Source organism: Chiroxiphia lanceolata, chromosome 2 (assembly GCF_009829145.1).
Source record: "Chiroxiphia lanceolata isolate bChiLan1 chromosome 2, bChiLan1.pri, whole genome shotgun sequence".
Classification (NCBI taxonomy): Eukaryota; Metazoa; Chordata; class Aves; order Passeriformes; family Pipridae; genus Chiroxiphia; species Chiroxiphia lanceolata.
Genome location: NC_045638.1, coordinates 68,854,493 through 68,871,792, shown reverse-complemented (window position 1 = coordinate 68,871,792; position 17,300 = coordinate 68,854,493). Strand labels below are relative to the sequence as shown.

The 17,300-nt window shown below is 38.2% G+C and overlaps 1 protein-coding gene across 5 annotated transcripts in view; it reads right to left on the bottom strand.

Annotated features, from left to right (window-relative positions):
• Positions 1 to 7,477: 7,477 nt before the first annotated feature.
• Positions 7,478 to 17,300, bottom strand: part of DCLK1 (doublecortin like kinase 1) — a 246,895-nt gene continuing 237,072 nt past the window's right edge. For 4 of the 5 annotated variants that reach the window (XM_032678135.1, XM_032678133.1, XM_032678138.1 and 1 more), the window contains one exon: positions 7,478 to 16,324. In XM_032678135.1, the coding sequence (XP_032534026.1) occupies positions 16,267 to 16,324 (58 nt within the window). In that variant the 3' untranslated portion in view covers positions 7,478 to 16,266. Of the gene's footprint in view, positions 16,336 to 17,300 lie in introns of all 5 variants that reach the window. The other variant, XM_032678136.1, reaches the window with a different exon arrangement.

The following is a 17,300-nucleotide window of genomic DNA, read 5'->3' as shown; positions in this document are numbered from 1 at the left end:
AAGCCAGCGGAACAATTAATCCATCAGCTGATCAAAAGGGAGGAAGGACAGGGAGGGAGAAGATCTACTGTGCAAATAAACAAACAAGACATTTAGACTAGAAGTCATCAAATTAGCATGACTAATGACAAGCCGCAGGAAGGATTTCAAAGATGTGGAAATTGGTGGTCTATCATTCTAGAGATAAAAAGATCAGAGTTGTTAATGTTCAAGAGCTTGCTTTTGAAGCTCTGGATGATTCACATCTCCTATACAGTTTTTCCATATAAAACCAACTGAGGCCGCTGGAGAAGAATTGAATTACATGGCAAGTTATATAGATGAAGAAGTGAGAAAACAAATAGGAAGAATAACACGAGTTTCTTAAATTTTAAGTTCTTTTACATGAACAAAAGAGAAACACGCTGTTTAAGTTAGCAGAACAAACAAAGCAAAGAATAGGAAGAAACCTCAAGTGGGAATGACTCAGCCTATAAACCTAAGGGCTCAGCAGGAAAAACAGACAAGGGAGACAGACACAAACTTAAATTTAAGGTAGAGGACATTTAAACTGGATTACAGGGAAAAAAATCTGACTCAAAAAGTTATTGGCAGATCAGGCTGCCAAGGGAAATAGTTCAAGATACAATTATCAAAGAATTTAACACTGGAACCAAAGAGCATTGAGAGGCTTATAACATTTCTATATGAGGCAGATTCACCCTGATAAAGTTAGTGGCCCAGACTAGACAGTGCTGTGATTCTTTACAGCCAGATTTCTCCTATAAAAAACAGAGTGGAATTCGTTTTAGTCATTTCCAGTAAATTAAAGCACATCAAACAATCTTTTTTTTTTCCTTAAATGCTGCAATGTGTTTGTCCTCAGAGTGTTTGTGTTGTGCCCAGGTTTACAAGGTTATTGCAGATTACAGCATTGTCATCTGACACATGCACATCATTAATGGTCAGGGCTGAAGCACTATTTCTGTAAAAAGTAGTGGGCTGGGGCAAAAGAGCTTTCTGGTCCAAGTGCCAAAAAACAATGCCAGCTTCTACTGCCATATGGCATGGGGACAAGCAGCAGGGTCAGCATTTCACAGTATGTTGCCTGGTTTCCTTCCCCAGATTGATGAGCGTTAGCCAAGGAGCTGTTCATATAGGCTTGCAAAGGAGTGCCACTTGTGTAGTCAGCCTGTGTGGATTTAAAAAAAAAGAAAAAGTAAATATTCAGAGGTCGGGTTTTTTGGGTTTCCCCTCCCCCTCCCTGATCTTTTTCTTTGCTTCATAAGGGCTGAATGGTAGCTTCTAAGGAAAGCTATCTGGAAAATCAATGTTTCTTTTGAGAAGAAAATTAGAATTATGAAACAAGGGAATGTTTTTCTAAAAAAGATATTCACAGGACTCATATATTGAAGAGGTCTATTTTAATGACACCTGCATTCATGGTCAAAAAATTTCAGAACAGTGCATTCTGTGCTGGAAAGATCAAAATTATGTAATTCAACCTAGGACAGGAAGTCTAGGAGCAGCCATTTTCACCTCTAATTTCAGCACATCAAGTCAGAAAAAAGGAAGACAAAAGGGATAAAAAAAGAGGAAGGGTAATAAGATCCCTTCACAATCGGGGAGGAAGTAGAAGTGGGAGAAAGAGGGGAAGAAGATGAGGGAGCTGTTGCTTCTTCTCAGGGCTTTCCTGCTATTACGCTATATTGCAGGACATTGAGATCAAGTCCTCAAGTTGCAAGTGGGAAAAGGTGACACAAAAGCTGCAAAAGCTGGTCCTGAATGCCCACCATACTGCCTGCAGCTCAAGGCAGCATCAAGCCAGCCCTGCACCCATCCCTTCAGCCTCCACAGCTCAGCACACCTTGCAGAAAGGCAGCAGGGTACAACCATCAAGCTGCCCCTTTGGGCAGGAACACCACAGGCTCCCATCTGCCTCTCTATGGCACAAGGGTCAACAGTTAATTTAGGTTTCTCTCAGCTTCTGAGCTGCTGATTTTCACAATACTTTTATGCCCTCAACTATTTTCTAGAATTCTGCCTCTTCTCCCCATATTGGTTGAAATCAGCCAACAGACTCAGAAGTTATGAAGGAAGGAGTGGGTGAGGATGACAGTAGGACAGGTATAGAGGAAAAGAAGTAAGAGTTAAACGAATGGTATTCTGACAATCAAACTAATGAATTTTCTACATAGATGCTGGCAAGTGATGGTACACTGACAGCTTTGGGGGGCACAGGAGCCCCACTGGCGAGTGATTTAAGACACGAATAAAAGACAGTACATATGAGACTGAATGAAAGTCCTATGGGAGACTTTTCTTCCACATTGGGACTTCACATAAGTCCAAAAAGAGTTTGATGCTTGATTTCTAGCTATCCCATTCAATTTTCTGACAAGTCTAAATTTCCATTACCTCCTTTACAGTGTAACCTCAGTCACTGGAGGAGTAAGCACACAGCCCTAGTGTCCCAGGGAAATAGCTGCGTGAGGGAACTTGCTGCCTTTTGTACATTCACATTGAAATGTATGGCCATTTAACTCCAAATTCTCATGATTTTGTTTAACTTTTTCTCCCTCTGTTGTCTTTTTCATGAAATAGTTTCTGGAAAAGTACTTGAAATTTATCCTCTTCACATCATAGCCCATGTGCATCACCCATAAGCCTCCTGTGCTTTGCTGTAGCAGAAAGCACTTGGGCTGAACAGGCTTTGAAAGCTTTGCCTTTAACTGATTTCCACATTTGTTTCAGAAATGGGAGCTCAAAGAAATATCCTCTTTCTCCTCTCTCTGAACTGGGCTGTGGCACCCAGTCACTGGGGTGGCAGAGAGGAGAAAGGGCACAAGGGCTTGAAAATGAGCAAATTTTTTAAAAAGGCCAAGGTTTCCCTGAATGTCACTGTCTCAAGTCAGGTGCAGTGTTGAGCTAGCCCCATCAAAATTCTTTTTAGGAAAAAGGTCCCAGAAGGAGTCCTTGAACTTCACAGATATGGGCCAGACATCTTATTTTAAGCTCAGAGTGTTTATGCCAGAGAGAATAGAAATAAAAAGGATTTACTAATGCATCTCCTGCCAACTGCATCCTTGCAGACATGTCCTTTCTCTCAGTTTCCACTTCAGCCAATTCTATTGATTTTTGATTGTAGCAAACTCTACACAGCCCTCTTCATTCCTCCAGATGGTCTTTCCATCATCCTCGAGCTCAGTTCATGTCTGTTCCTTGCTGTTTCAGCAGATTCCTTGTTTCTAGGTGTACTACAGCTCAGTGCACAAGTCTCCAGGAGGAGCTGGCTGCCACTCATAGTTCACTGCTTCTCTAAAGAACAACTCAAAAATAAAAATTAACAAATAAACCAGATCTTGTCCATTTCATAAACTTTGGTTCCTCAAACTGACATCTCATTTTCCTGCTTTTTTCTTTGAAGGACTGTAGTACATCTGTGTTCTGCTTCAAAGATTTAAAATTGTTCACCAATCCAATGCTGGTGTCAGAGAGATGCCACATGTTGCTCCTGTGATTTGGGCAAGTTGAATAGTTTCTGGATACTAATAGCTGCACATGCTCACCAGAGGTTGTTAGAGTTTTACTTCTACAACTCTTCACTCATTTGATGTGTCTCACAGCTTCCACCATGCCAGCCTGCAGTGAAGTTTCCCCACACAGAGCATAACCCTGTAGTTCAACACAGCATCAGACCTGCAGACAAGAGGTCAAAGCATAAGCAGCCTATTTGGCCTAAAAGAAAAATCCACAGGTTTGGGAATCAGGCAGAAAACAGAAAGTCTAGTCCTTCAAAATGGGGAGCTGGGACAGCCCCTATAGTGGCATGGTCTGTGCGAGCCAGCTGACCGCTCCTCTCCTAAGTATAGAATTGCATTTCGCTGTCACTACATCATTTACACGCTCACACAGTGTGAAATGTTCTGCAGCCAGAGCAGCTGGCTGGCCCTCACTGATTCCTGCCATGCCAAACCATTTAGACCATGAGTCACGGAAATCCTGGAGTCAGGAAACTCTTTCTTTGTTCACAGTGTGTCAGGTTTTTTGCTCTCCTCTTCAGCTCATCACTCTTCACTGGATATGTTCTCTTGATTTGCGAACTGCTGGTCTCCAGGAATTTCACTGCCACATGGTTATTTGTGGTTTGGATTTTTCCATCTATCTGATATATATAGATATAGATATATATATATATATCAGTCTCCATCCCACTCAAGCTCCAAAGATTGACTGAGTTCCTCTTTCAGGATTTTATTAGCAGCCTCAGGGCAGCACAAGCCACTTCCTGCCAGTCTGCATTCCTATACGGGGAATACAACGTCATTAAACCTTTCCAGTGGCCTCAGAAAATTTCAGCCTATGGGAGTTATGGTACCATCAGCCTTGAGTCCAAGCAGGAACCTACAAGTTTCCCTTCCAAGTATAGCTACTATAAAGGGTAAAGGTTGACATTTTAAGGGCAACCACTGCATATTTTACTCAAATTAGGCTACTGAGCATGCTCATACATGCAGTCAGTAAGTCTGCTACTTAACGGATCCATTTGGGTTAAATGGGAAAGACTGCAGAGAACAGTGATCAATTTGGTCTGACACGAAAAGAAAAATGTATGACACTTTCTCATTTGCTACAGATGAATTAGAAGAAAATACTATAATTAAATATCTGCAGGTGTTTTCTTAGCAACAACAAAAACACCAACACAGTTCTCAAAAAATGAATACAGAAAACCAAAAAACTTTTCTGTCACACACAAGTGAGGGAGGATAGTGTTCTTCACTGATGCATAGGAAATTGGACCTATATGGGGGAAAAAAAAATCAGGATTTTCTCCTCCTTTGGCAAATTGAAGGGACCACTACTGCAGGAATGTGACTGCACATCTCTAGTGACATTTTAACCCATCATTTCAGTAAACAACCAAATTGCTGTGCTATAGCAGCAGGATTGTTGTCTACAACACAATTCCTCTGTGTTGTGGTTATCAATGCAGGGGGAACCACTTGGTGGGCCACTGTGCTTTGCTTCCAGCTCTGTGGCTGCAAAGTCAGCAGGTGGAGAGGGCCTGTGGGGCTCTTCAGTCTTCAGTAATTAAGTGTGCATTAAGAAAATAGTTTGAACAAATTTGTAACAAAAGGAATCTAGACCAAAATGCCTTCCTTAGTTGCAGATTAATTTAGCATTGCCCGGTCAAAAATGAGATATTTCATGTTCTTAAGGAAAAACTGGAACTGACAAATTCATTACTTGATCAGGCTCATCTAGTAAATTAAGAGGTAATTCTGAAGAAATAATGAAAATTCTCTAGTGGCATATTAATTATGATTTTCTTTTCAGCTATTAAGAAAGAAGGATTATGGATGTGGCCAAGAATAAAGAGAGATATATTTTCAGGGTCAGTGAATTTATCTTTTCAGGCGTGTAACAGAAAAGAATAAACCTATTTCCTTCAATGAAGGCAATTTGAGAAGCCTTGGACCAGATATGTCCTTTTTTCACTATATTGCATAATTAAACTTGCTATACTTCAGACTTCCCTGTGTATTTTGTTTCTCCTATCTAGAGCTTGTATAAAGGGATAATGATCTGGGGAGTGTCCTGAAGCATTATGGTATATTTACATGGTAGTGGCACTTAAATAACAGTACCAAATTCTATGTTACATAAAGGGAAACAAATAGTGAATTACCAAGATTTCTGTTCAAGTGATTTCTCTGCCTGGAGTGCAATCTGTCTGCAGTTCAGAATGAGCAGCTGGACGTAATCTAGATCCTATCTTCCTTATCAGTCTGTTACCCAAACAGAAGAATCATGATAAGACTTGGATAGTTCTTTGATGTAATGCTACTAATCTTTTTTTTTTTTCGCATTTCCAAAGTCCCATTTCCCTGAACATAACTGAAACAAGTAACAGAGGGCAAGTTGGAGTTTTGAACATGTTTCCTGTTTAGAAAAATGAAAGCAAAACCCCAACTCAACTGCTTTCCAGGGAAGACTTGGTTATGACTATGTACTACTGATTTGCAAGCTGCCCACAGGGTTTCCGTTTGCTGCCTGATGTCTGCTGCCCCATTTACTGTCTGGCATATGCTCACAGCCAGTGCAGAGGCAACAAACCAGCACCAGTAGCTACATTCTTTAGTCCCTTTGCAGAAGCATGTCTTTTAATATTATCATGGATTCAAGTATCATTCAAAAAGAGGATTTCACTGGCTTTCATTTATCCAGACTAAATGGTATTTCAGGCATCAGCAGAAGCTTTTGCTGACTGTACAGTGGAGAGGAGCCCCATGGCTGTTGGCGTTTTCTGGCAGAGGCCAGCAGTGCAAATGCTGGCACACAGTAAGCCAGGGTTTAGCTTTCTACCTCCACCATGACAGGTGGAAAACATGGCCCAGGGAGCACAGCTCTGGGGCAGAGCAAGAACCTACAACCAGGGCAGCGTCTAGGTTTAAGGTTTTCAGAAACTGCCTTTTCCCATATTGAAGGTTAAGTGGCAACAAATAATAAAGCTCTATGTCGTCTATCATCCAGGAGCAAGTGACTGCAAGGTAGAGCCTCTGCATATCTTCCATCATTGTCCTTTAGAAAGCATTGGAAAAACCTAAAGCATAGAGGTAATTTGGAGACAACACACGATGCCTCCTTTCCACATATTCCCAGTTTTACTGAGTGTATGCAACGTTTAAACATAAATTATTGTGCCCCAACTTCCTCCAAGTCTTTCTTCTTTTGTAACCACAATATTTCTTCACATCCTCCCACTCTTTCAGTTTATTCAAAATATTTGCACCACACGAGAGAAGAAGATTGAAGGAAGGAGAAAGAAACAAATGGCCTGGAGGAGCTGCAGGTATCTGGAAGAGAGCAGAGGAGAAAGGGGTTGACAGTGAAGGTTCGTGAAGGATTACGGTGTTCGCAAATCACTAGCCTTCATTTCAGCATGCCAAAAACTTGTGCTGCCAATAAGATGGAAGACAAACTTTTCAGGAAGACTAAGTCCAAGAGGGAGAGTACATGCCTATAATCTTGTTGTCAGCTTATAATCCCTGTGGGGAAAAAAAATATTCCAGACAGACATCTTCTGACAGTCCCTTTAGTTCCACAGCTATCTCCTGCATCAAGAAGCATTCCATGAATCAGTGGTTAAATAGAAACTATTAACTTGTAAATGAGAGTAGGATAAAATACATGCTTTTATCAACATGGACCATTTGCTTAAGAGGTGGACTCGATGATCCTTGTGGGTCCCTTTCAACTCAGAATATTCTTTGATTCTGTGATTTCTCTGGGAACATTCATCTTGTGTCACAAATAAATAAAATGGCACTTTTCCTGCCTTTCAGCAAAAATAATCACAGAGCCCCAGTGGGATCTCATATTACTTGGACTCCTTACTTGTAGCTTTTATACTCCAGCATGCTTGCTGATAATGTATGAAGTACAAAATTAAAACTAAATCGTCAGAACAAATGAAAACGTACACTATGCAACATATTATCCTCTGGCCCTTTATTGTATTTCTCCATTCATCTGCTAATTCCCAAAATCCAGCCATTTACAATGAAACTTCCAGTCATTAGTGGGATTTAGCAGGCTTGCACTGTAAAATAGCATTCACATTTCTCATGAGAATTCATATATATAGTGTTGCAGGGCACTAGATACAAAACCTCTCAGTCCACAACTATATTTTATTTCCACACACCTATCCAAATCCACCTCCTGTGCTGGGAAATTAACACATGAAGTGAGAATTTTCTGAATAGTGACTTCCTTTTTTTATAACCATGCTCATTGAGACTCACTTTGGTGCAGAGGCTTATGTGGGAAAGCTATGATGTGGCCGCATGACTAATTTTTCAAGCCTGTGCACAGCTTCTCAGGAATGCAGTTGGATCTAATTCCTCGGTGGCTTGCTTGTGATGACTGAATTGAAATATATTGTAATGATTCTCTGTTCAAGAATCATGAAATTATTAGAAGTTGAGACTAGAGCTGAAGTATTAAGTGATTTTTCCTTTTCTACTCTTCTATTACCTACTTAGAGCAAATATTTTACATAAAAGTAAGCAGTAACTTAAAAACTTAGCTCAAAAATTAAGATGATAATATCAGATCTCATTTCTGTTCCTTCGCATTTTGAAAAATCCCATTTGGCTTCCCTCCTTATTTTTGCATGAATATGTACGATATAGAAATAATTTAATTAGTACCTTGAAAAGTAGAGATTCATCTAGGCCATTCAAACCACAAAGCAGTTCCTAAGTTTCTTACTTTTCAAATGAAATGAAAATTTTTCTAAATTGAAATAATTTAGAAATTTGTTTAAAGGTCACTACTCCCTTAGATGGTTTTTTAGAATGCATGAGAAAAGTGCTATTTAATTTCACACAGAAGTAATACTTCAACAATTTCCTTTCAGGCAGAATATAAACGCTTATTACTAATCCCTTAATAAAATTAAAAATAGGTTAACCTTGGACCAGTTAATTTTTTCCCCCTCAGATAAGACACCAAAGATCAGCACAAATGGCAAGTGATAAATTGGCCTCTTAGCATTACTCCACAATCATCCTCCTCCCTTCTTTTTCACATCAGCTCTCTCTGGAAATGCCTCTCCTGAAGTGCTTCTTGTTTTAGTGTCAGTCAGTCAATTTGATTCCTCCCTCCCCTTAACTATCAATGGCAATTGACAATCAGATCATCGAGATCTGATGTTACCTACCTTAAATTCTAACTCTACAGTGAAGCAATTTCACAGACTACACCTAGTTAAGATTAACGATAAACACCAAATTGCCAGAAGTTCATCTTTTAAAGGTTTATTTGCCTTTTCCTACATGCTTGGATTTTCAGAAGAGGAAAAAAAGTGTATCACTCTCCTTTGCAAGATACAGCACCAGGAATTCCCTTGGACATTGTATTTATACCTTACAAATAGTCCTCTTTCAATTTACCAATATCTTTCTTTCCAATTCTCAAACTCTCACAATATGATGGGCCCCAGATTCAATAGCTGTGGGCATTCTGTTTGAAAAGAAAATAAATTTATAGGTGCTTTTATTCATATCAGACCCTTCTGGTCTTATTAGCAAGTTTGAAGCTTTCCAGGCACCTAATGGAGAAGTGCAGGTCAAAAACATAATTGCCTCTGAACAGCAATGGTGGTAGTGGTAATAGAAATAGCAGTAATAGCAGCAGCAGTAATAGCCATAGTAGTAATGTCAGCTCTTCCTGAGAGTAACTCTAGACAAGTAAGCTAAGCTTCTTTTTCATCACTGTGGGTTTTTTCTCCAGACACCTAAAATTAGACGTGTTTGAATAATTTATCACTAACTTCAAAATCTGTTAGATACATAGAAATAGAGGTATCTTTTGGTTTTCTGAGTCCAGAATCTTCCTACAAAAGGACACACATATGAGGATGTATCAGAAACACCTCAAGAGGAAAGTTTCTCATTAACAGATCAAGTTGCACCTAAAAATCAATTGGAGTTTCTTGGTTCCAATGGTTCTATTGGAAAAATTCTCAAAAATCTGTCTGACAGTTGGTCGGAAACCATCTTCCAAAGGTCAGTCTACATTTGTCATGGCTAATCACTTCCTATGTGTTCTTTCTAGCTCTATCATTTGGCGTAAACAGTTATTTTCCCCATCTGATATTTACACATGGCTTGACAAAATGTGCAGCACTGTAAGTGGGTGCCTAGAAAATGGCACAACTCTATCTGGTGCCCCCCCCCACTTAGGTACAGAGAATACTTGTGGACATGAGTGAGTGCTGTGGTTTATCACTCAAGTCAATCACTAAAAAGGATTAGGAAGACATCTCCATTACAGGTGGGTCAATCCACAAATTCTTTATTTCATGGATACTTTGTCCCTTCCTCTGGCCTCTGCTACAAAAAACTGCAGACAACATGAAGCCTCAATATAGCAACTCAATTCTTACTGAAGCCATTTGGCATGGGCTATCCAAGTATATATGCAGACAAGTATAAAATGCATAGACATCACTTTTTGAAAGCTGTCATTTCCCAAAGGACCCACTGAGGTAGAAGCATGCTGCAGAATTGCTACTAAAAACAATTAATTTGCAGCCATTTTTTAAACACCTAATTTCCCCACTAGCCTGTATGCAACACTACTTCAAATAGCTACACACGGTCTCATTTAGTGAATATATGAGGAAGAGGTCTGCATTATGTTTGCTAAAAGAAATAGGATTTCAATTCCATCTGCCTCTGTGTGTGTTTGATTTGTGTATTAATTATGCCTGTTTGTAGCTGTAAATTTGCTCCAGCTTAGTATGTGATTAGCTCCGTGCATGAATTCACTACACTGTGTGGCTCCCTTGCACTTCTATAGTTTTAAAATTATTCCATACTTATGCTTTTTAAATTGCTTTTAAAACCCCTCTTGTTCAGTGTGAGCTTTCAACTCTGTCTTGTTCAGACAATTTTTTTTCCCTTAAGAGAAAACATGTCCCTTTGATTTGTCTCTTTGTGGACCCTTTTCACTGGTGTCTTGTCAGCTTTGTCTATGGTGTTACTATAAAACACAGAACAAAACTGCTTCTTTACTCAGTCTTACAGGGAAATTCAGCATATTCACATTTAGCATTTTCTACATGGAATGAGTTAAACTAATGGGTTTAGGAATTACATAAGCACTCAGTAGGGTGTATACGTACCCATTACTGTGCAAACTTTAAATGCTTGTCACGTCAAAATAAAACTCTCCCACATGTGGAACATTTTTGCTCTTGATCAGTGAGTTTTCTCCCTCGTTCTCAAAATGCCCAAAAGTTCTGAGCTGTCACCTTTGTAGTTAAAACCAGCAAGATATGCTTGAAAATGTAACTCATCTGAAATGAGCTGCATAAAAACCATCTTTGTGTCTGTGAATGTTTGTGTACAATCAGAAAATAAATGTTGAAGTGGTCAAGTTGATTTCTCTCATATTTTAGGAAAAGAATCACTCTGAGCTGAAAAATTGTATGCCAAGTTTCTGCCTGAAGCAAATTTTTACAATCAAATTAAAAACCTTTGAGACTAAGAGTTTATAATGGAAATACTAACACAGCCTTAACCATGGCAGCACTAGCAAGCACTGCAATAATATTAGGAAAGCTCTTCCTGCCCACAATCTAAACTAAATAAAAAAGATGCCATTTTCTAACACATACCCCAGGCTAGTAAATAACAATGATTTAATGTACTTGCCCTGTGGTAATATAGTAGCACTGCAAACCTCAGAGCCAATTTTTCTTTTCTTTTCTTTATTTTTTTCTTTTCAAGCATATATGCCCCATAGGGAAAGGATTGCAATTTAGCTCTTATTTGTGGATATATCGCTTTCATTTCAACAATTCTTGAAAGCCTTCCTTCTGTCATATGCTACTGTATGCGAGCACCCAACTGAATAAAGACCCAACAGGCTTTTTCAGGAGTTTATTCACAGGTTTGGCTTTCCTTATTGTAGTATGCACCACATTTAAATTAGATGAGGGCTACTGTAACGCAGTAACATTGTCAATGACTGGAATCTCACTTTCCCCTCTAACAGTCTGAAGCAAATTAATGTATTGGTTGTTCTTAAACAAGTAAACAGTTTCTGCTACAATGTCAAGGAAAAAGAATGTGTTCATTAATATGAACAATCTTCATCTACAAAGATGATTTACACAATGCATGTAATGAGATAGCTTTCCCCTAACTAGCACACTACCTAACTGAAAAGCTGATTCTTAGGACTTTCTTGAAATTACAATATTGTTTGTTTACCAATAAGAAAGACAGTCTCAGTCACCTATGCCACCATTGTAAGCTCTATAGTAAGTACTTTAAAAAAGAGAGATTTCTGGAATCACTTGTGGAATTAATAAAATTGATAACTACAGACTTACACTGCATCAATGATACATATTATTCTGTGATAAGTTGAGCTAAAAATAAGATTAATTTGGTTATAGAAATTCCTTAAACAACAACACTTAAATAATTTCAAACTTGAAATTTTTCAAGAATTTTCTGAAAAAAATCAGCAAACACTGGCTAAAAAAGCAAAGCAGTTTGGATACACCAATGTAATCAGCATGCCTAGTGCTTTTCTGTTAACCCTCTGAGTAGAACCATAATATTCTGGATTTTTTGTATAATAATGCTATGAAAATTGTAACTTACAGAAATACTAATTTATATGTCATGGCTTAATAAATCATGTTCTAAATACATTTAGGCTAGGCCCATCATCTCGTGAGTGATTAATCCGTCCTAGAATTTTAATTATCCGTTAGAGAAGCAGTCTCTAGCACCTATAAGGGAAATTTAGATTATTGCCCTATATGCTAAACTCCTAGATGGATGAAATTAGATAAAACAACTCCCGGCTCACCACTATTCAACTAATCCTGTGCTATCAGTACTATATTTTCACATCAAAGTTTGCTTACTGCATGTAAACTCACTATAATATTGCACTTAGGTTGGAGTCCATGTTATCCCTGCTGATATTTAATTGAGAGGAATTAAGCTGGAAGTGACCCTAGTCTACTTTCCTGTTAACACTAAGATCAAACTGTCAGGTATCTCCAGAGGTGAAACATTAGATGACCTGAATCACCCTTTGGAAGTGTTCCTCTCCATCTCCTCAGTGATAGATGGTGCCTACCACGACTGCCATCCGTCTCTGCTGACTACACAGGCTTAGTGGGAGGAAGTTGGCCTTGTATACATAATAAGCATTAAAAAAAAGCAATTGTTGCTACATTCAGCAGCAATACAATGCTTAAAAATTCAAAAAGGAAATGAAAGAAGTCAGAAGGACTGGTACATATTAGAGTAAAATGACCACAGTGTGCTATGTGCTGTCCCAGATTATCACATTAGAAATAGCCTATTATGTTTGATTTCTTTTTTTCATTGGTGTTGCAAATATTTTTTAGGGCCATATATTCTGTCTTCACTTACCCCCAGGAATTCAGAGGTTAGATTGAAAGAAAGGGCAGTCATTGCCAAACAAGCTTAAGCCATTATTACTTCCATGAAACCATACGTACATATACATATATATGGTTATATTAAAAATATATATATGGGTATATGGATATACTTAAACCCATCATTGAAAGTCTTTTAAAACAGTTCAAATATTTAGATACCTTTTCTTGAAGCCTAAAATACGCTATCAATATTTTGAAACTCAGTCTCTCACAGACCTAAAAATAACTAAAAAATATTTTTATAGTTATGTTCATAAAACATGAACAAAAGATCAGAAACATATAAGATGTTGGGTATGAGTCGGATTTTTAGGATCTAGGATTTTTTTTTATATACATTTTAAGTAGTACAAGATGGTGTAAGATGAAGGAAACAAATATCTTATTTTAATGATAATCCTGTATTCCAAAGCAAAGCAAAGGTGATAGGAATATCCTAGATGGCCTTTTGAATAATATTTCTCATACATAAAGTGAAGCATATTTTTATATTTTTTTTCTCTTGATTTTCCCCTCTAATTAAGAAGAATGAACATCATCCTTTGCTTTAAGACTGCCAAATTTTCACAATAGTCAAGGAGCATGTGGCATTAATGGATGCTTTTTTATTACCACATGTATGTCTTGCACTACATGGTTGAATTGTATCTCTTCTAAAGGGAAGGCCGTGATATAATGTGGGAAGGCCAGTGCTGGAAAAATGTGTGCCAGATCTTTACCTACTGTAAATTAGTGTAGGTAAGTGGCAAGGAAGGCTTTACCTTGGCTGAGGGTTTGATCCTATGGAAAAATAATCCCTCTCCTATCCAAATGTTACCTAATTACAACCATTAACATTACAATGGCAGTGGTTGTGCCCCACCTACTCAGCATCTTCTCTCTTCAATGCGACTAGGGTTGGATGGTCATAGTCAAGGATCTCAAACAGACACAGCCCTTTCCCAAAACCTAAAATCTTAGAGCATTTGTATGGCAGTTCCTTGGTCCCTTAACTTTCTGTCCCAGTGGAATTCTCCAACAAGGTGCTTATTTGCTTCACTTGGGTTAAGATGCTGTTACTCAGGTTCCAGACAGAGTAATGAAGCCATGCACAGGCCTTCTGCCCATGGACATACATTCAGAGATCAGAGTTTCCTGATGACTTAGATGACTTGCCACTAAACTCATAACCTGAAATTTGGTGTCTGATGTAAGCTGCCACTAGCAGTTCCTTCTACAGTCAATGTAGTGAGACGAATCGGTTAATTAAAACATGAGTCCTGCCTAAAATGCATGCCCATGACAGGTGAAATGAATCAAACCTGGAATGTTCATCTCTCTATATTACCAAGGAAGCCTGGAGAACCAGTTTCAACTAAGCATCTCACTTCTAGATTTTTAATATTGGGTGAATTAAAAAAAAATATATTAACTACTTGTACCACTTGTGTGAAGGTTCACAAGACGAATTCCTGTGTTTAAAATATTCCAAGTATTTAATATATAAATTTTCATGTCTGAGGTAATGAAAGATGCACTTTGTAGGATGGAAAAACAGAATTCCAGTGTTTCTTGAAATACAGTTCAACTTCCAACTAGATAGTTCTAACTAGAAGTGCAAAAGAGCTTTACACTAGCTCCAACAATTTGCAGGTGCAGATTTGCTGCCATATGGACAGTTCCATGAGCAAACACAACTCACAATGGGAACAATACTGTGGGCAACTAACCTTGTTCCTGCAAAATTTATTTATGCTTCCCAGAAAGATCAGAAAAACTGCATATCATTTTGGGCAGCATATTGATACTTTGAGATGTATGATATGAAAGGAAGAAAGAAAGAGAGAGAGGAAACCACATTTATGTGACTTTTAAAAAACACTATGAGAAAACTTTAACTTTAGAGGAGAAAAATTCCATTTTATATGAGTAATAAGAGAAACTATAAATTTCACAATGCTATTTTTTATTTTAGAACATTATTTTGAAAGATGCCTTTTTCATTCAAGTGAAATTCTGAGCCAAGTAATTTTTTTTTCAAATTATCACATCTGAAGCAAAAGTCTACACAGTGTACTATTTTTATAGAAGCCACCTTTAGGATAATGGTCAAATAGAAAGCTATAATGCTGTGTTGAGGTTTTAACAAACTAGAAATATATATACACTCTATGTAAATGCCCATTTTATTAAATATTACAAATAGAACTGGTGAATCATTTTTAGTTTCTCCATTCTAACACAAAACTTCTGCTAATTCAGTTTAGGGTTTACACATATATTAAATTACTTGTCTTTTCCCTGATTTAGAAGTACTCTAGGTATTTTAAGGGTAGTTCTTCCATTCATCAATGTTAATCCTTTAAAATGACTGCTGGAATAACGAGGTTGTGCTGAGAGGATGCCTGTACATTTCTGAATGTGGTGCAAAGGAAACAGGAACTTCTCAACTAGATCATTACATACTATTACATGACAGAACGTGTCCTCTAGCCACTTTCCAAGACTCAATATTGTCATTAGGAGAAAACTATATGGAAGTAACCTTTTGTGGCCAGCATCATGTCATCTTCTGTAAACAATGAGGATGCCCTAAACTGAATTTCCCATTTAGCCTGCATAGTGTCTTCCAGTAACAGTCACTGTGGAAGTACAATGAGCTGCTGTAGAAGATACCATTTGATTAATTTTATTTTCATTTTTAAGCTTATATCTGTAACTCCTAAGCAATAGTACATCTGATATATTTTTGGCCAGAAACAGGCAAGGAACTTCAGGATACTATAAAAGATATGTGCGTATAAAAGCAAAAAAGCCAGAATAAAACCCTAATGTGGGTTGTCAAGATTTAAGTTGATCGTTTACTCAGAGGGTTAACATGTGCTAAAATTACATACTGCAGTTCCTAGCTCCACTGATGAAAACATTCACTGCTTCTATCTTTAAATAAAAAAGCAAAATAGCCTTAACCCTTTGAGGATCATATTAGCAGCAAGTTGCAATCTAAACAGAGAACAAGTATTTCAATCAATTAGGAAATTATTCTTACAAAGATTCTGTGAGCACCCTTTTGCATTCCACCATCCCAGCGCATACTGCTGGATAGATCAGTTGAGATCATTCCACACAGGTCTGAAGAAGTTTCAGGGTCTCAAAGGGTTAAAGCCAAGACTTTTGAGTAAAAGTGTTTTATTAAAAGGGTGAGTTAGGTGAGCGAACAGTCTCGGATGAACTTGGTGAATAATCTTCCGATTCGGAGTTGAGTTCAGGTGGAGCTTGTTGTGCCTTATAACGTCCCCTCACATCCTGGTTGCGTCTTCGTCGGAAAACCTGCCTCTCCTTATCAAGAGCGGTGGTCTGGCAGGGGCATAAAATAAGAATAAATGAAATTAGGCTGTGTGTGAAACGCAAAGGTAATGAAAACCATGAGGTTTTATGTGGCCTGCAAATACCAGGGATAATAAATGTTCAGACCAAATTAAACCTCTTCTGTCTCAGTCAGGTCTGAAAGGTTGAGCCCACAACACAGCTAAATGCTTTAAAAAGTGCATTTCCCAAACCTTAAGAGGTAGTGTGACATCATCAAGCAGATACAGTGCCATATATATGAATGCCATATGTTCTACTTCTGGATGCTATTAATTTCATCCTTTAACAGATTCGAATTTCAAGCCAAATATCAACTGACCTTCCCCCACCCTTCTCAAAGTATAAATCTGTTTCTACAGGCAGGGTAGAGATGTACGTTTGTCTTTGATTTGACCTAATGAAGGCTGATACACACTCATCCGTGCTCGAGTCAGTGCAATCATCTAACAAAGATGGATTGTGATGAAGTTGTCAGACAAGAGAGAAAAACAAACACCAAAGGGAGCTAGCCCAGCTCCCTGACACACCATGCTGCTCAATGGATGTTCTTAGGGAGAACGCTGAAAAGCTGTGACGGAAAGACCCGTTTAGCCTGACTATGCTGTCTCTTCCTATTAACCAAGGTCTACCAAATTAAATATTCTGCTAATTTTATCTATGTCTATATAAGGTATCTAGGAATAGGAAAAAAGAATGTTTACTTGATGGCTTTACTTTTTGATGATTCTGCCACTATTAAGAACCCAAGTCTTAATAAGATGGCTATAACTTCTAGCCACATTCTTTCTTCTGTTTTTCTGGCACATTGACAAGGTGAATCTGCAATCCAAGTAAGGGCAGCCTTAGTCTAACTAACAATTTCAAGCATGGGACTGGGTTTTGCTGTTTTCTTGATTATGGGATATTTGACTGTAGTCCCTGAAATTACTGTAAAATTGTAAGTTCAACAGGATGGACTTGATTC